General features: G+C 41.7%; 1 protein-coding gene and 1 pseudogene across 1 annotated transcript in view; both read left to right on the forward strand.

The window, feature by feature from the left end:
* The window catches only part of FRAS1 (Fraser extracellular matrix complex subunit 1), a 466,514-nt gene that overhangs the window by 390,183 nt on the left and 56,514 nt on the right, over positions 1-19,817 (forward strand). Inside the window, exons 48-55 of the mRNA XM_022599506.3 lie at positions 5,152-5,276; positions 5,561-5,701; positions 7,331-7,558; positions 10,668-10,781; positions 12,496-12,646; positions 13,987-14,146; positions 16,248-16,416; positions 19,102-19,348. Of these exons, the coding sequence (XP_022455214.2) occupies positions 5,152-5,276; positions 5,561-5,701; positions 7,331-7,558; positions 10,668-10,781; positions 12,496-12,646; positions 13,987-14,146; positions 16,248-16,416; positions 19,102-19,348 (1,335 nt within the window). The remainder of the gene's footprint in view (positions 1-5,151; positions 5,277-5,560; positions 5,702-7,330; positions 7,559-10,667; positions 10,782-12,495; positions 12,647-13,986; positions 14,147-16,247; positions 16,417-19,101; positions 19,349-19,817) is intronic.
* On the forward strand, positions 9,445-10,250 carry LOC149749181 (pre-mRNA-splicing factor SPF27 pseudogene; annotated as a pseudogene).

A 19,817-nucleotide genomic window follows, 5' to 3' on the forward strand; every position in this document is an offset into this window, starting at 1 on the left:
TGAGTGCTGGTCGACACCGATCCTCTGTGCGGGAATCTCTCCGCTTTGCCCTCTGCACCCCTGTTGCTGTGCTTTCCTCCGTGGCTCCGAAGCTTCCCCCCACCTGCCCAATCCCCATCTCCACCAGTGAAAGGGCTTCCTAGTGTGTGGAAACTTCCTCCTTCACAGCTCCCTCCTAGAGGTGCAGGTCCCATCCCTATTCTTTTGTCTCTGTTTTTCCTTTTTCTTTTGCCCTACCCAGGTACGTGGGGAGTTTCTTGCCTTTTGGGAAGTCTGAGGTCTTCTGCCAACATTCCGTAGGTGTTCTTGTAGGAGTTGTTCCACATGTAGATGTATTTTTGATGTATTTGTGGGGAGGAAGTTGATCTCCATGTCTTACTCCTCCACCATCTTGAAGGTCCTCCCTCCCATATACCTTTTGATCACATCCCAGTGGCAAGGATGTAGCTACACAAAGCTGTGAGGTTGCTGGGAAATCTAGACCCTAACTGGGCATCTAGTCACTTAACTAATAGTCAGCAGTTGTATTTTTAAGTAGGGGAGCAATAATATTGCATTTAGCAATCTCCAGCACACACTCGTTCTCACCTTCAGGAAACATTTATTGAGTAGCTGCGGCAGGAGAAAGCTTAGATTTTGGAAGTGGGAGACATGTAATATGTGCGAGTGTGTTTCAGTAGTTGTGACGGCAACATGTGAGAGGATATTAGGAGCCAAGATGCTGTGAGTCCCACCTAAGAGAGGGCTGAGGGTGAGTTAGGAAGGACTTCCCAGAGGTGATGCTTTAGCAAAGGTATTCTTTGGCTTCCTCTTTATCTCAGCCTCTCCATATGGTGACACCAACCAGAATAAGCTGCAGTCAGTGTCTTAGTTTGGGTTCTCCCAAGAGCAGAGGTGTATTAGTCTGCTAGGGCCACCATCATAAAGCACTGCAGACTGAGCAGCTTAAACAGCAGAAACCTATTGTGTCACAGATCTAGGGGCTGGAAGTCTGAGATCATGGTGTTGGCAGGGTTGGTTCCTCCTGAGGGAAGGCTCTGTTCCAGACCTCTCTCCTGGGCTTGTAGATACCTGTCTTCATGTTCACATGGCATTCTCCCTCTATGTGTCTGTCTGTGTCAAACTTTCCCCTTCATCTGTAATGATCCTATTTCCAAATAAGGTCACATGGTGAGGTACTGAGGGTTAGGATGTCAACGTATGAATATGGGGGGCATAACTCATTCCACAACAGGAAGCTTGGAAGAAAATCTGAAGCAGAGAAGCTGAGAATCTCCCACAGCCTGAGCTTGAGGTGGGAGCAGACAACAGGCGTAGAGCCATCCACAGCTGTGCTGAAAGCCAGGAGGGCCAGGGCGATCTCCTAACATCCCATTAGGAAGGCAGTTTCTTCAAAGATGCCTTTTTCTCAAACCACTTCCCTGACCTGGACTGAACTTTCTCTAACGTGCTAGCCCTCCAGGGGAATTGGAAAAACTGACAGGGTCAATGTGGGTCTCCGTAACACTGCCAGGTACATAGTTTAGCCAGCAGGTTGGTGACTGAAAACACTTTGGATGGGATTAAAAGCCTTCAAGGTATTTCAAACAGTAACTACCTGCTGTGACAGCCAGTAGGGACAATATGTTATTAGAAGCACCATCTTGCAGGTGAGTGAACAACTAAAGTCTTCCAATACCCAATTAGCAACAGCTAAAAAAAATTTTTTTAAGTGTACAGAGATTGAAAATCTGTGCTTAATAGGACCTCTTAGATATTAACTGTAGTGGATGAACTAAATTCATTCACCATATATGTTTTGAGAACCTACTGTGTGCCAGGCACTATTCTAGGTGCACATTGGTGAAGAAACAACAAAATCTTGTCCTCTTGAAGCTTACCTTATAATGCAACTTGTTACCCTCCTGCACTTAATTATGGATATCACTTAAATGATAATATTAAATACCCCATCAAAATCAATATTTCAGACAAGAAAAAGGTTATAGTCAAAAAATTATTCTATGATTCAGTTCAAAAAAATTATAGTGGTATTTCAGTGGTAGAACTATGAGTGGTATTGTGATTCTTTACTACTTTCTTGTGTTTTTCACATTTTCTTTAATGGACATGTATCCCTTTTATATTGAAAAAAAAAATTAAAGGATAAGGGTGAAATCCAAGAGGCTCCTTGTCTAGCCCAGAAAAGCTAGATGAGTTTTAGAAAAAGTACTCCTAACAGAATACAATATATATATGTGTGTGTATATATGTGTGTGTGTCATTTCAACATGTAATCACGTAAGAAAAAAAAAAGTACTCCCAGCAGGCCTAAACTTTGGAGGTAGACAACCTTGAGTTCCGGTCTCAGCACTGCTCTCTTATTAGCTGTGTGACCTCAGATAGGTCACATTTCTTTCCTAATTTTATTAGTATCATAATCTAGAAAAATAATGCCATCCTTGACCTCTCAGAGCTGTTGAGATAAAAGTCTATATAAGCAAACCTGAAACAGTGTTCTGCACATGGTAGGTACTCAATGTTTGCTAGATTGAATTGGGAAAGACCCACTAAGATCAAGCCCAGAGCTCTCATGCACTGCTAGCGGGAATGTAAAACATTACTACCACTTTGGAAAATAGTTTGGCAGTTTCCTAAAAAGTTAAGCATACACCTTACATATATTCCCACCCTCCCACTCTTAGAGATTTACCCAGGAAGAATGAAAACTTTTGTCCAAAAACTTGTGCATAAGTGATCATAGCAGCCTTATTTGTAATAGCCCCAAACTGGAAATAACCTAAATGTCCATGAACAGGTAAATGGATAAACAATCTATGCTATAACCATCCAATGGAATACTACTTGGCAATGAAAAGGAATGAACTATTAATACATGCTTCAATATGGATAACTCAAAAACAATTATGCTAAGTGCAAGAAATGCATAAAATAGTATATACTGTATGATTCTATTTATAAAAAGTTAGAGAAAATACCAACTAACCTATAATGACAGATGACAATTCATTTGCTTCTTTGGGATGGGGTAGGGCACAAGAAAGGGAAGGATGGAAGGATTACAGAGTGTCAGTTAAAAACTTTTGGGGTAATGGATACATTCCTATTTTGACTGAGATGATGGTTTCATGGATGTACCAAAGATAATGAAATTGTACACTTTAAATATGTATAATTTATTATATGTCAATTTCCCCTCAATAAAAAATGTTAAAAAATGAAAAGATCAATCCCAGCACTTCCTTCCCAAGAGGAAGGAAGATCTACCACCTTTCTTTTTTTTTTTTTTCCAGTGCTCAAGGTTTTTATTGGGGGACTGGTTACATGGGCACCCTCTACCTAGTACAAACCAAAATTGTAGAATCCCAGAAGGAAAGCAAGTGTTCAGCATAAACCAAATTGTACAAATAATCGAGGCGCAGAGAGTCCCTCTTATCAGTTAGAGTGTAGGCATCCTTCGTCTAGAACATACCAAAATTCCATGTTCCTAGAGAGAATCTGAGAGCCCATCTTGCAAGCTGGCATTTCTGATCGCAGCTATAGGCCTCCTAAGTATGTTAACTTTTTTCCGCCCACTTAACTAATGAGTTCTACCACTTTTCTTAATCAGTCTTAGACTCTCATAAGGGGAACAGTGAGTTGGGTGACGAGTTGATTGTGGGAATCCACACACGTATTTCCCCATGAGCTGTGAGAGTGGATTCACAGCAGGGGAATAGGTTTAAATTTCTCAGTGCAGCCAGTCTGAAGTTATTAAATTTTTAAAGAATGGTATGGATTTCTGTCCAGAACCACAAGACAAAACTGTAAGATAGGGGTCGGGGGAGCTACATTTTTTGCCTGTCTAGAGCTGATGTAACAAGCACGAACATAAATATAAAATGCCTCGTCAAAAAATTAACACCCTAATAATCAGGAAGCTATTTTATCTGGGTGACAAATTTCAGATGATAAAGAGAGCTGCAAATATAACCCACGCTGGTTGATGTGTTTTATTTTTAAGATAAAGGAATGATATTGATGTCACAGTTAAATGTAAACTAGTCAAAGGAGAATCTCTTTGTTTTTTTTACAGAAAAGACTAAATGGTTTTGCCAGGATTAACAATGACAAATAATAAATCCCAGGAAGCAGCAAATGAACTTCAGGACCAAAGCGAAGGACTAGATTAAATAGAGGACTGCTGTAACACCCAGAATCAGAAAGAGAGAATTTGTGCTGAGGGACTAGAGGATATGATTTTGTTTCAGCCTTGGCTGCCACCAGAGGATGGACCCCAGAAGCCCTAAGATAGAAGCAAGAATTCTGGGTTGTTTCGCTAAATATTGTTGGGCATTTGAAAACATAGAGATATTATTCACTAGTGGGATACTTTGGCATTATTTAAAAATCACATTTAAAAATCACAGATTTTTTTTTTTTTTTTTACTTTTAGAATGACTCTGAGAAAAATTAACAAGTTTTCTCTGTATCATGTTATTAAAAGACACTGGTTTTCTAGGTCATTTTAGAGTTGAGAAAGAATGATTGCTCAAACCTCAAATTCATGCAGTAAGCTTTGTTACTTCCAGCCTGGCCAGAGTGGTATATGAGAAGCTAGAATCATAGATCCAAGAGTGAAAGGGACCTTGAAGGACATCCAAGGACATTATGGGTGCCGGGGATGGCTCACTAGTCACAAAAACAAGGCTGTTTAGCCAAGCCCTGTGACTCCAGTGTTTAAACGCTAAGCCATCACACAATATCAAAAATTAGGGCAGGTTTTCAGAAAGGACTACGAGGCTATGGGAGAATATAAAACTGAAGAGCGAGGAGTTTGGAGAATAAGGCAATGGCTCTACCTTTCACAGATTTGACCTGCATACATAAACCCCAAGAGAAAGGAGAATAACATTTATTGAGCACCTGCGGTTACCTTGGCACATGGTAGAAGCCCAGATAATTAAGTTAGCATGTGCTCCCACAGAACATATGCTGTTGTAGGGAAAAAACACACAAGCAACTCTAACCCAAGGTCTCAGAGGGCAGCACATCAATGCTATAAGAAAACTACAAAGGGTTCTCTCTGGTGAGTGTGCCATTTCCCTCACCCGAGAGGGATGGCTAACCTCTTGACACCCTTTCTCTGGTTCTGTCGTCTTCTTTTGCTAGGTATCCAGATTAGTTCCTTTACTCAAGCTGACCTCACTTCAGGACGCGTTCAGTATATCCACTCCAGTGAGACCGAGAAGCATTCAGATGCCTTCAGTTTTACGCTCTCCGATGGAGTCAACGAGGTGGGTGAGGAACTTGCTTCGCTCCTTGATGGGTATTGATGCAGCGCCATCATCTTTGATTGGAGGGTGCTGAGTCACCGGTGCTGTGAGAACTTCATTCCCCTCTGCTCTCAGCCCAGGACAGAGGCAAAGAGAACTCTATCTTGCCAGAGAGAACTCACTTCTGGGTTCCTAGTTGGTCAGTCATGCCAGGAATGGTGTGAAAGGGAATGCAGAGAGCGCCTACCTTCTCCTCGGGTGGGTGCTGGGGACAGGTGACCCACCTGCACTTTTCTGCCATGTAGGTGACTCAGACTTTCCACATTACTCTTCGCCCTGTGGATGACTCGCTGCCCGTTGTACAGAACTTGGGGATGCGGGTACAGGAAGGTGTGAGGAAGACCATCACAGAGTTTGAGCTCAAGGCGGTAGATGCAGACACAGAGGTAAGAGTCCTCCCCTGGGTTGTGCGGCCGAATGAGAGGCTGATCTAGTGGCATCTACTGCTTTGCGACAGCGCATCCTGAGGGTGGGGTGGGATGGTGAGTGTAGTGCAGGCATCCTTGAAGGATTAAAAACCAGAACATACATGCCTGCTGGAGAAGACAAACTAAATACATTTGAAATCAAGTTGTTTTTCAACCCTTTCTGAAACCCTAAATACATTTATTCTTTCCTATGATTATGTGCAACAATCATTTTAACATGCTGATTTTTATTATGATCCACAGAAAATTAGGTAGATGACATTTCCTGTAGTGTTTTTATTACTCCCTATTAGTGAACAAGGAATTCCTTCACCTATACACTTTTACCTCCTTTACTGAGACTTCAGTGGGTGACAGCTAATTATTGCAATTTGAGCATTCTCAAAGAGCCAGGCTTTACACAGTCAAATAGGGCATGTAGAGACTAAACTCTCCCTCTCCTAATGCTTTCTAATTAAAGTATCTAACATGCTGATATGATTTAGCTTCCATTAAGAGTACCACGCACTTATTAATTAGTCCTATGTATGCCCTTCCCCGTGCCAGCATGCATTCATTTATTCATTCATTCTTTCAGCAAATGTTTATTACCCGCTAAGTTCCAAGGTCTGCTCTAGATGCTAAAGACAGCACTGTGAATAAAACAGATGAAAGTTCCAGCCTTAGGGAGTTTACAACCTTTGGTTAGGGGGACAGACAATAAAGAATGAAAGAACATAGAATATCATGTCAGATATGATAAGTGCTAGGAATAAAAATAAAGAGACAAAAGCAATAGTGATTGATGGGTATGCTGTTTCAAGCAGAGTGGTCAGGGAACATTTCTCTGAGGAGCTGATATTTGAGCAGAGATAGGAAGAGAAAGAGCAGGCTATGCAGTTTCCTGGGAGAAGCCCTTTCCAGGCAGAGGAATCAGGAGGGCAAAGGCCCTGTAGTCAAGTGTGCTTGGAACATTTGAGTTGTGACACAGCAGCCAAGAGTCTGGACCCCAGTGAACAAACGGGACAGAAGGATGAGGCCAGAGAAGAACCGTGGGACCAGGTCACAGAGGGCCTTCTTGGCCCAGGTCAGGCCTCTGTATTTTATTCCAAGTTGGTGGGAAATCATTGGAGAGTCCCGAGCAGGGTTTTCTACCTCTTTATTTTTCCTTCTGCATGTCACCCTGGAAGCAGCCGTTGGAAATGGGAAATTTGCTTCTGTTCTGATGCATATGAGATTCTATATATAAGAGTTTTGGAAAAGTGTATGTGGGTTGGGGGGAGGGTGAATGGAAAGGAAATGAGTAATTTTAAAAGGTCTAGTTCTTAATCATCCGAAAGGTTAAAAATTCAGGTTTTCCCCTATAACCCTTAATGGGCAACTTTAAACGTCATCTTAAAACAGAAGGCACCAGAATATAAGTTCGATTATAGAAACCAATATAATTTCTCTCCTTAGCTTGATTTTTGGTATCTATAAAGAAAATGCAATCTTTGTTTTATAAATGTCTTTAGGTTTGGCTGCCCTTGACCACCTGTGGCCGTCACTCACACCTCTGGCTTCTGTTACAGAATTCCCTTCTTCTCTTGCCTTTTGCCTCCCTGACAGGCCGAGTCTGTCACATTCATGATCGTGCAGCCCCCGCGTCATGGCACCATTGAGCGAACCACCAACGGGCAGCCCTTCCAGCACACCTCCACCTTCACCATGGAGGACGTCTATCAGAACCGGGTCCGCTACAGCCACGATGGCAGCAACTCCCTCAAAGACTGGTTCACCTTCACCGTTGCTGACGGGACGAATCCCTTCTTTATTATTGAGGAAGGAGGAAAAGAGGTGAGGGGCGAAGACAGTGGAGAGGGAGGCACAGCAAAGCATGCCAGAGGCTGTCTGGAGGCAGAACATGGCCTTTTTAGACCAAGGATAACATTGTTTGAGTTTTGGTTCTGTCACATACTAGTTGGGCCTTGGGCAAATTACTTACCTTCTCTAAGCCTCAGCTTTTCATCTGTAAAATGGGCACAGGAATGATCACCAGCTTCAGTTAGCCTAAGGATCAACGGAGGTAATCCATATAAAGTGCTTAACACTGTTGGCAAAGAGTGAGTGCTCAAATAAATGATAGTTATTTTTATTATCACCGCTATTATTTCTCCTCTTCCTTTTCACTCCCCCTTTATTCCTTTCATTTTCCTTTCATCTGGTTTTTCAATAATATCACATGGTTCCAAATTGTCTCCCGAGCCAGCCAGAGTTTCTCTGTCTCATGAAGAATTACAGTCAAGAGTACGGCTTTTGCGTCCAAAAGACACTGATTTAAATTCTACCTCTGTCACTTACTAATTGAGTGTCTTTGTAAGTCATTTAACCTTTCTAAGCCTCAGCTTCCCTGGCCGTAAAATGGGGATGATATCTACCCTCCTGATACCCATGGAGCATGTAGCCCAGTACCTCACACAGGAGACATAGGAAATACCTGATAAACTGTGGCTGTAACCATCATTGTTACCATTTTAGGACCACCGTGTGAAACAGGTGAAGATGATTTTCTTGTGAGGTCATGAAGCTGTTAAGCTTTTCTTCCTTAGGAGAATTGCTTCCCTCTAACATTCAGATGTTCAGGAAACTAAGAGCCCCCTCCCACTACCTTCCCCACCATTTTAACTCATTTTTAGAAGATTTCTTGCAGTATCATAACCCTCCCCTGGGGATAACTGCAACTCTGGAGAAAGGTGGACTCATGGATACCCCTGCATGTCACACAGCTATCTGACTCAGCAGAAGCATTTTAGTGAGCATGTTATCACACCCTGCTGTTTATTTCCAGGATAACCAAGGGGTCAACTTCTTAGGCCTGCAGAGTTTTTTTTTCCCTACTTTGATGATGAATGATTCTTTTCCTGACAGAAAGATCCTCTCATGCTTTAGAAACAAACAGCCTGTGAGACGATCATTCTCAGTTGGCCAAGGTGTCAGTGGGATGGCTCCTGGGATTTCCCTGCCATTTCAGCACCTGCACTGCCTCTCCACCTGGCAGGTCATCACGTTCATTTTCCCTCTCCCAAACCGTAACTGCTCCCCAGTTAGTTTGATTTTCAGAAGAGAAAAAAGATTTCGGAATTAATCAGCAAGAGGGTCACCTCTATGATAAACATAAAAGGTCACAGCAGATCTCCAGAGGGACCGTGTCATTTTGAAAATGGAAATTATCTAGAAGGAGGGTTGTAGAAGATTGAAACACCAGCATCTTGCTGTCCTGTATGCCAGCTTGCTGTATCTGCTCAGAAACAGGGAGGTGCTGGATCAGACTCCCCATGTATGTTTGAATGTATATGTGTGTATCTGTGTGAGAATGAAGTTATAAACCGAAATTTCTTTGTATTATTCCCACAAACACTTTTATTCTTGATTTCTTCTGCCCCCTTTCCCCATGTAGACAGCTCTCTCTCAAAAAAAAGGAAAGAAAAACAAAAGGAAATCTCTTCCCATGAAACATCTTTTCACATCTGGCAGAATCCTACCTGGAGACTTTGACATTAACATTTTGATTATGAAAATCATGAGAAGTCCGACCAAAACAAAATGGTCGGGCAATTTCTAGCAAGCGTGCCTTCAGAATTAACTTAGCAGGCGCCAAAGCTGATGCGCAGGTGACGTCATTACGTTAGCGTCGGGCGCAGGAGTATTTAAGTGAACCTGAGCCGGCGCAGAGTCGGAAAACTCCGGCGAACCTAAGAATGGGGGGTACGGGTTTGGTGGCCGGAGGGGTCGTGGTGGATGCGCTGACATATTTTCACCGAGGTTATGAAGCGCCTGGTGTGCGGGAAGCGGCTGCGGCATTGGCGGAGGAGGAAACACGCAGATACCGACCTACCAAGAAGTACCTGAGCCGCCTGAGAGCCCCGGATTATTCCACTCTTGAAACCAACATAATGAGAAATGAATTTGAAAGATTGGCTGCTCGAAAACCAATTGAATTGCTCAGTATGAAACGATATGAACTTCCAGCCCCTTCCTCGGGTCAGAAAAATGACATTACTGCTTGGCAAGAATGCGTAAACAATTCAATGGCCCAGTTAGAGCATCAAGCGGTTCGAATTGAGAATCTGGAACTAATGTCACAGCATGGATGCAATGCCTGGAAAGTGTATAATGAAAATCTAGTTCATATGATTGAACACGCACAGAAAGAGCTCCAGAAGTTAAGGAAACATATTCAAGACTTAAACGGGCAGCGAAAGAACATGCAACTCGCAGCTGGATCTAAATTAAGAGAAATGGAGTCAACTTGGGTATCCCTGGTCAGTAAGAATTATGAGATTGAAAGGACTATTGTACAATTAGAAAATGAACTCTTTCACATGAAGCAGCAACATGGAGAGGCAAACAAAGAAAACATACGGCAAGGCTTCTGAAAAAGACTAATCTGGTGGGTAGAAAGGAAGGCATGTTGGGCTTTCACAGACGATCAGACATCTGAACTGTGAAAAACAACAGCATCTTACGGAAATCATCAGTGGTTAAATGTTTAGAAAGCATAGAATGTGGACTGTTATATTCTGTTTGCACATTTCAGCAAAATAAAAAATTTCAACATGGTGGGGAAAAAAATCATGAAAATTTTAACAAGTTATTGAAAGGGAAATATTTTGTTTATTGTTTCACCTCAGGGCAGTATTAAACTCAACTAAAGAAGGCATAGGTGTGTGAAAACCAACTTCCATAGCAGGTGAAATTCCAGCAAGAGTTCTTATATTGTTTCTACTTTATCCATCAACATTCTCCCTGAAGCCTCATGCCAAGTGGTGATAAGCAATGGAAATTTGCTCAGTTGCCCATTTTGAAGTGTCAACAGATTTCAGGGGTCCCAGCCTTTGTAGGTCCTAGACCTGACGTATTTCAGGTATGTGTGAATGATAAGTTTCTTTTGTTGCTTTCACCACAGATCATGACAGCAGCACCTCAGCAGTTCTGGGTAGACATCCTCCCAGTAGATGATGGCACCCCTAGAATTGTTACCAACCTGGGGCTCCAGTGGCTGGAGTACATGGATGGCAAGGTAAGGCCTTTCCACCTGCCGCGGACACATTAACTGACTTGGGCTCGATCCTATTCATGACAATATGAACAGAACTCTTGTTCAACTCATGTTTATCCCTCCCTAAGTGAGCTGATTTGTTAAGATTGCTGAGCTCCATGAGTTTGGTTCGAATTGTATTACAGTTTAAGATATTCTTACAAAATGACCCCAAAATATAGTAGCTCAAACAAGATAGAAGTCTTTTTTCTCACATAAAGTACAGAAGTGGGGAGGCTAAGGCTCCACATGACCATTCAGAGACGCATATTCCTTCTATCTTATTCTTCTGCCATCACTGGGTTGTTGCTACTGAGAGCGTAGCCAAAACTCTTCATCTATTCATCAGTGTTCCAGCCCATGGGAAGAGGAAAACAAAAGTAGAGGGCAAGGAACTTCATTTTAAGCAAGTGGTGCAGAAATTAAACACATCATTGCACTCATATTCTTTTGACAAGAAATTGGCCCTATGGCCCTATCTGTTGCGTGGGAGTGTCTAGCTGGGTGGCTAGGTGCTCAGTTAAAAGTTTGTTAATTAGAAGAAGGGAAGGGTGGATTTTGAGAAACATCTGGAATATGCCACAGATGAGAAGGAAGTGAGTTTTTTTGTAGGTAAGTATCCTCAGAGGAATTCTAGAAATTTAAATTTTTTTCTCCTTTTCCTAACTCCCAGTTTGGTCATTTTAAGACGTGTCATAATTCTCACCTGGTAACCTGTCAAGCATTAAATCCCCATCCCCACCCAGACAGACACAGTTCTTCAGTTCAGATTGGAAAGACTTGTGTGTGGCATTCCCTCTAGGATGTGGATTTTCTCATCTCCATGTTGCTGATTTGTTGGTTGTATATGTAGCAGTGAGGCTATAGCTTTCCACTGAACTCATTGAGAATTTTTAAATATATGAAACAAAATTAGTACAGATTCCGCTTATGCCCTGTTTGCTATTTTTCTCAATACTCAGAACCATCCTGTTCTCTTCTTGGCACTCTCCAACTGGTCTTCTACCTTCAACTCTTACCCTACTGCCGTGACTCTTATCAAATTTACCAATGACCGAAGTCACCAATTTCACCAAATCCAAAGGTCACTTACATGCCCTTATTTTACTAGGTCTAGTAACACTTAATACTGTTGACCACCCCTTTTTTTCTCTCAAACCTTTGCTCTTACTAAATATTTGTTGGGTGAATAAATGAGTGAATCAAAATTTAGCCAGTATATTTGGGCCATATTGGGATATCATATATTTATCTTACTCAATTTCAAGCATTGTAATCAACTTCTATAAGGTATAAAATGGCCATCTTCCCTGTATTGTATCATTCTTTCAAAGTTCCAACCTTCTTTCAAGGCCACACTCAAATCCCACCACCTCAAAGCCCCTTTTCCGTAATCCAGATGGATTTCCGTAATCGCTCCTCCCCAAAAGTGTGTAGCACTCTTTTCATATATCCCATTACAGCTCTTGCCACAGTTACCTTGCTCATAAGCCTTTCTTTCCCAATAAAGTGTGAACATCAAGGGCAGAGGCTGGGATGGTTTCTATCCTCATAACCTCTTCAATCCTGACAAAGTTTACCAGGCAAGAAATGCACTTAGTAAATCATTGTTGAGCTGGATTAAATCTGAGTCAGAGGGTCTTGTTCCTGCTTTATTCCCATCTCAGGAATTAAATGTAATGGGTTTCTATTCCAGGCAACCAACTTGATCACCAAGAAGGAACTGCTGACCATGGACCCAGACACAGAAGACCTGCAGCTTGTCTACGAGATAACCACAGGCCCTGAGCATGGCCACATGGAGAATAAGCTGCAGCCTGGAAGAGCTGCTGCTACTTTCACACAGGGTGGGCACTCTTAGAACTGAGAGGTGGGAGAGGTCTCTTCTGACACCACTCTCCTTACTTCCCTGATCTTTCCCACAACTACTGCCAGCTACTTACCCCCAAGTAACCTATTTACAAACAAATAGATCTTTCAGTGTCTAACCATCCAACTTTGGAATTTTACTTCTCCTGATTTTTTTTCCCTGTTACTCTGAATTAATGGCAAAAAAAAAAGGAAGAAGAAAGAAAAATTTTATCTTTACCAGGTTTCCTCAGCTCCCAAATTGCTTTAGGTTTGGCCAAGTTTTCTGGAAAGGATCACGTGATACTCCTGGGTTTTCTTTCAAAACAGAAATAACCACCAGACTTTATGAAAGATCTGTGACCCTTTGTGGTTTACTTTTTATCTCTAAGCGTTATAGATTTTTGTTTTAAGTCTTCAGCAAAGAAAAAAAATCAACATGGGTAGATTGCTCAACAGAAATAGTTTCCTGTTTGGAATCACATCAAGGAGACCATTTTGTATTGTAGTTGCTTATAAGCTTTTCACAGTCTTCTAGACTTCTTTTTTTTTTTTTTTTTTTTTTTTGCGGTACGCGGGCCTCTCACTGTTGTGCCCTCTCCCATTGCGGAGCACAGGCTCCGGACGCGCAGGCTCAGAGGCCATGGCTCACAGGCCCAGGCGCTCCGCGGCATGTGGTATCTTCCCAGACCAGGGCATGAATCCATGTCCCCTGCATCGGCAGGCAGATTCCCAACCACTGCGCCACCAGGGAAGCCCTTCTAGACTTCTTTTGAGGATGCATCTGATTGGGATCAGTCGTTGTACAACTGCATCTTACAATTTATGTGCCATATTTCCTTTTTCTCCCTGTCCTCAATCTTTTGTTCTCTCCTAGCCACATTTTATCTGTGCCTTGTGTGTGGGCTGTTTTAATCCAACCCCAGCTTTTTTGGTAGCACATACCTTCCAAAGAACGTTTATTTTGAAGGAAGTAGGTGTGGGTATGAGCATATATGCACAGCAGACGAGCTCAAAGACTTCTCTGTTGGCTCTAAGATTTGCATTTCACATTCCATAGACATTTATTAAAGTGCTTTTTTGCCAAAACCCTGGGATTCTCATTTTACAACAGCATAAGGGTACTTCTATACATAAAGATGGGTCTTTTGTTATACAGGATCTTATTTTAAAATCTGGCAGAAACATTTATTTTTAACACCACTTACTATCCCTTTTTGTTCTTGGGACAATAAGTTTTATCTATAACCCATTAGAAGGATAAAACTGGGTGTGTCAGTAGGAATCTGTGAGGCTGTCTTTACATCCCCGGGTTAATTCAGTGTCTTTTTTCTCACAGAGGATGTGAACCTGGGGTTGATTCGTTATGTGTTGCATGAGGAGAAGATCCATGAGATGATGGATAGTTTTCAGTTTCTGGTGAGAGACAGTAAACCCAATGTGGTCAGCGACAATATCTTCCATATCCAGTGGTCCCTCATCAGCTTTAAATATAACAGGTACAAGCGTGATTGGTGTTCATTCTTGAGAAATGAATCAGGAAAGCAGAGGAAGTAAGGATGAAACACCCTGTGGGTCAGCTCTAATCATCCAATGATGATGGTGGGGTGATAACAAGAATAAAAATCATAGTTACACCAAATATTTCTTGAATACTGTGTGTACAAGGCACTGTGACAGGTACTTGACATATGTCATCTTGTTTAATACTTGCAGTTATGAGATGAGTACTATTGTTGCCTCCACAACAACAAAGCAACAGAGACAGAAATAGGTTAAGTAACTTATCCGAAATCACGTAACTAAAAAGCAGTAAAACCAGGATTTAAGTCCAGTGACCTTAAGCCTTGTGCTTTACTTCTTCTCCTGAAAGTATTTGTCCTTCTGTCTTCAAGTTTAAAAGATAATCCAGCAGAACTGATAGGGAAAACAATAAGCATTCAGAAAAAGAATCACTGGCCCGCAGTAACAGAGTCTTTGCCTTCTGTCTACATTCTCCCTGTTCTCAAGCTCCCATTCTCCCCCTAGCTCTTTTGGTGTTCACAGAATCGTATATCTTTAGGGAAGGATTCATAGCTTAATATAGACAGCTCTTCAAGATGATTTTGTAGTCTGCTGGGGAGTTAAGAGGCAAACAGAGAGTCAGTCACCAGTTGGTAAAGCACGGTGCTGAGTTTATAGATTAGATTATAACAAGGATTATAATTTTTGTGGGGGAAATAATTCTTTAAATTTACATTTGAGACTCGCTATTCTAAGAAACCAACCTCATGATAATTTAAATGAAAATTGGGACTTGGGAGGAAAACATGCAAACTTGATTTTAAGCGCCCCAGATGTAGGCTATTCTACTATTACACACACTTGGAGAATTAGTGGAAAATTAGAATCTCTCTCTCTATATATATATACACATACACACACATATATATATATATATATATATACACACATACATGTATATATGTGTGTGTGTGTGTATATATATATATATCTAAAACACTTTGCTGTTATTTACATCTTACTTGTAACTCCTTCAAAATTAAATACACCAAATAAAACTGATGATGTTTTCTGGACAACCCTCTAATGTTTAATGGACTAAACAATACAGAGGGTCCCCAAGCTGGCAATGAAGACTATCCTCTCAGAGGCACTTTGCCTGCAAGCCTCACAGCAATAAGACCCAAGCCAAAGTCCAATAGCCATACTCAGTGATGAAAAACAAAGCCCAGCTCAGGCCTCACTTGCTTGTGGCTTTTTTCAATAATTTTAATAATAAGTTATTTCTCACAGTTCTAGAGGCTAAGAAGTCCAAGATTGGGATGCCAGCAGATTCAGTGTCCAGTGAGGGCCTGCTTCATGATCCATAGAGAGTTGAGTTCTTGCTGTAACCTCACATGGCAGAAGGAAGATGGAGCTCTCTTTTATAAGGGCACTAATCCCAATCATGAGGGCTCCACCCTAATGACATAATCACCCTCCAAAGGCCCCATCTCTAATATTGTCACAGATGGGATTAGGGTTTCAACATATGAATTTGGAGGGGGACACTTTCAGCCTATAGCACCTTCTCACTCCCCCATTGTCATAAAGCTCCATTTGCCTAGACCCTTTTCTCACCTTGGCCCAGTTCTCATTTTCTTACCTCTGGCACTGCCCTGGCTCCTTTAAACACTTCCTGGAGACCTGGCCCAGTCACTCCCCACCTGAACCAAGTCATTAATTGGCTTCCAAGCAGCTTTCTTCCGCAGGAGCTCACTGACCTATTCTAATCACTCTACCACACTTGGGAGAAATTATTTCTTTGTGTTCTGAAATATGGAGTGCTTAGCTCTTATGTGCTGACCATCTTTCAACTCTCTCTGAAAACGGGGCAGATATCATTCTGCATCCACAGCTTCCTTGGTCGCCTGATCCTGTGACTGTCCCAGGTGAACGCATTCCCTCAACTTACAACCTGACTTCTTAAAGGAACCAAACTGCCTCTTCTCGGAACTGTCTGACACCAGTAACCAACCAGAAGAGACAGGCATTAAGCATGTAGATCCTTCACAGCCCTTTCAGAATTTCAGAGATTGCCCTTTTGTGTGCTTCCAGCTACAATGTCAGTGAGAAAGCGGGGTCAGTCAGCATCACGGTGCAGAGGACTGGGAACCTAAACCAGTACGCCATTGTCCTGTGTCGCACAGAGCAAGGCACCGCCAGCTCCAGCTCCAGGGTCAGCTCCCAGCCTGGACAGCAGGACTACGTGGAGTATGCCGGCCAGGTAGGTGGGTGTGGGGGGCCTCTGACTCCTGAATTGCCAGTGGGCTGCAGCCAGGGCTGAGACGTGGCTGTCGGCAACTGCGGCACGTCCCCACTTCTTTACACCAGCTCTCTGCCCATCAGCACCCTTCCTCAAGTCACTGTTCTATGTTGCCTTCCCACAGTGCCTTCTTCTTCACAGCCTGTCTAATCTCCACTGCACTTTGAACCGCTGTCCAGCTTCTCAGCCTTCACATTTTGCTTCACGATCAAGAAAAGTCTCCAAGGCACCATGTTGTACACTCAGCCTTTGGTATCCTAACCCTTCCTCTCTACCGCCCTTTACCTGAAGGGTAGGGAGACTAGTTGGGGAGTTCTTGGAACAGGATCCGTGAGAGATGATGGGAGCCTATACACATTATATATAAATTAGATTATCAACAAGGACCTACTGTATAGCACAAGGAACTATAATCAATATTTTGTAATAACCTATAAGGGAAAGGAATCTGAAAAAATAGATATATATGTACATATAACTGGATCACTTTGCTGTACACCTGAAACTAACACAACGTTGTAAATCAACTATCCTTCAGTAAAAAAATAAATAAATAAATAAAGTGAAGGTGGAGACAAGTGGGTGGATTCAACAGACCAGTAAGAATTGACAAGATTCAGCAGTGGATTAGATAGTGAGACAGAAGGGAGAGATGAATGATGATGTCCCTGGCTGGGGGGGAACGCCAAGGAGGAACAGGTCTGGTGAGGGTGTGGTCCTGGCTCTGCTTTGGACATGTTGAGTGTGAGTTGCCTTAGAGACAATAAGTTGACAGCTTTATGGGTTGGTAGGAGAGTGCAGAGAGGAGTTCTGGGGTAGACACACACACACACACACATACACACGTTTTGCACATCTCTATGTTACAGCAGTGGTAATTAGCACCAGGGTGTGAATGAAAGAGAAAAAAGAGAGAGTGAAAGCAAAAGAGAAAGGACCTCCTGTATAAATAGTAAACTCCTTTAGGGCAGGATGCCCTGTATGTGTCAGATTTAAGTACTGCACAATACCTGGTACTTATTAGGTATTTATTAAATGTTTTTTCAAAGTAGTTTCATTATTCTTATGGCATAATAAATCTCTGTAAAGAGGAGTGGACTCTCTCTTTGAGGCATTTCAGCTGGACTAAGCTAAAGCCTCATGTCAAGTGTATTTTCTTAAACTTTTATTGAAATGTAGCTGATTTACAATGTTGTGTTAGTTTCAGGTGTACAGCAAAGTGATATATATATATACATATATATATTCTTTTTCAGATTGAGTATTGAGTAGAGTTATAAGAAATATATATAAGATATATATATAACAAGATATTGAGTAGAGTTCCCTGTGCTATACAGTAGGTCCTTGTTGGTTATCTATTTTATATATAGTAGTATGTATACTTTAATCCCAAACTCCTAATTTATGTCAGATTTAAATGAGGAATTGGAATAGATCAGATGAGCTAAGGAGCCTTTTAGCAAAATATAAAAAAGAGCACATACTTGTGGTTTTTAGGGAGAGACAAAAGGTAGTGTGTTCTAGACCTAAACAGAGACCTATGAGTGTTTCATTTAGTTGGGAGCATTTTAAAATGTGGAGCATAATAACACTTAATTTGATTAGTTGATTACATGTGGAATAGTCATTTTCTGTTGATGAAAATTACATGTTTTTCAGGTTTGTGTGGCCCTAGAGGTTTAGGACTCATTTTTACACATTTTAGCTATCTCAGTTACACAAAGTGCAGTCCAGGTCCATTGCCTGTCCACTCAGTTTCACACTGATCCATAGCTCTGGTTCCATTTGAAGGTTTTATCCTCATCTTTTTTTGAAGACAAAGTAAAACCAGAATAAATCCATATAAGTTCACACTTGTATGCATATAAATTAATTTCTCTATTTTATACCAGGCTAAGTCAATTCACATTATGGGCCTAGCACATCTTAATGGCAAAAGATTTAATGGTAAAGTTAAAATTCAGTCTGGCTTGTTCACAATGTAACTTTCTCTGAATTCAAACTCCGTTATTCAGTACACTGAGATTCTATGTCAGTTTTGACTATACAAGTAATATGGTGATGATAATAAATAATATCTTGTATTTGTTCCATGCTTTAAAGTATACTGAGTGCCTTCATTATACGTTGTCTCATCTAGTCCCGCCAGTAGGTATGTGAAATAGGTATATTATTGTTATTTAACCGATAAGGAATCTGGTGTTTGTAAAGTTTCATAGCCTAACCTAGCTTGGAAGTAACAGAACCAGGACTTGAGGCCAGAACTGCACACTCCAGGTTCAAAGATCTTTCCAGTTAAACTTGCCACAAATAGAAGGGGAACTGAGTAATCAAATGACTCGTGCTATCCCAAGTGAGTTAATAAAACAGAATACAAAGAGTTATCTATATGTTTTTCTACAGTCACCACGTGGTGGGAGACATCTTTGCCCTCCACGTCCCTATACAGTAAATCAGCCCCAGCGTACGGAGGAAGAATGGGAAGAGGTGATACAGCAGGAAGTAGGGGCTAGAAGAACCAGCTATTTCATTCAGTGCTTTGCCCACTGGACTTGGGTCCTCTCTTCCCGTGATGCTCTTGGGGAGTGTGGAGCAGGGAAATCTGAGGCACAGCTTAACTCCTTGTTGTTTCCTTTGTGACAGGTGCAATTTGATGAGCGAGAGGACACCAAGTCCTGCACCATCGTCATCAACGATGACGACGTGTTTGAGAACGTCGAGAGTTTCACTGTGGAGCTCAGCATGCCAGCATATGCCCTACTGGGGGAGTTCACCCAGGCGAAGGTCATTATCAATGACACTGAGGACGAGCCCACATTAGAGTTTGATAAGAAGACCTACCGGGTCAACGAGAGCGCTGGCTTTCTATTTGCACCTATTGAAAGAAAAGGTCTGTTGGTGCCAAAGGTGACAAGAAGCTATAATAATAGCTAACATTTATTGAGTCTCTTTTATGTGCCACGTGCTCAGGTTCCATATTAACTCATACATGGAAGTACTTCATGTGTATTAACTCATTTAAATCTCCAGAAATCCTAATAACTATCCTACCTACAGTGAGTACTATCAGAAGGCTTCTCATCTCAGTTCAGGTTGTTAGTGCTCCCATTTATTCTTAAATGGGACCAAGAGACTAGTTATATTTGGCTTTGCAAATGACTCATGAGCCTGGGATTTTTAATCAATCACCCAATCCATAAATATTTAGTAGCCTTGGTCAAGGAGGGTAGTTACAATTTGTAAGAACTGGCTTCCTCTCTTAGTTCTTAGAAGACAGAAAATGTGTTTAAAGGTTTTCCTACGTGAGTGTCCCACGTAGAGCTCAGATGAGAAATAAACTGTGTGTGAGAAATAAAGGG

The sequence above is a fragment of the Delphinapterus leucas genome, chromosome 5 (genome assembly GCF_059928025.1).
Source record: "Delphinapterus leucas isolate spDelLeu-1000000601 "Yukka" chromosome 5, BTC_Dleu_Yukka2, whole genome shotgun sequence".
In the NCBI taxonomy this organism is placed as follows: Eukaryota; Metazoa; Chordata; class Mammalia; order Artiodactyla; family Monodontidae; genus Delphinapterus; species Delphinapterus leucas.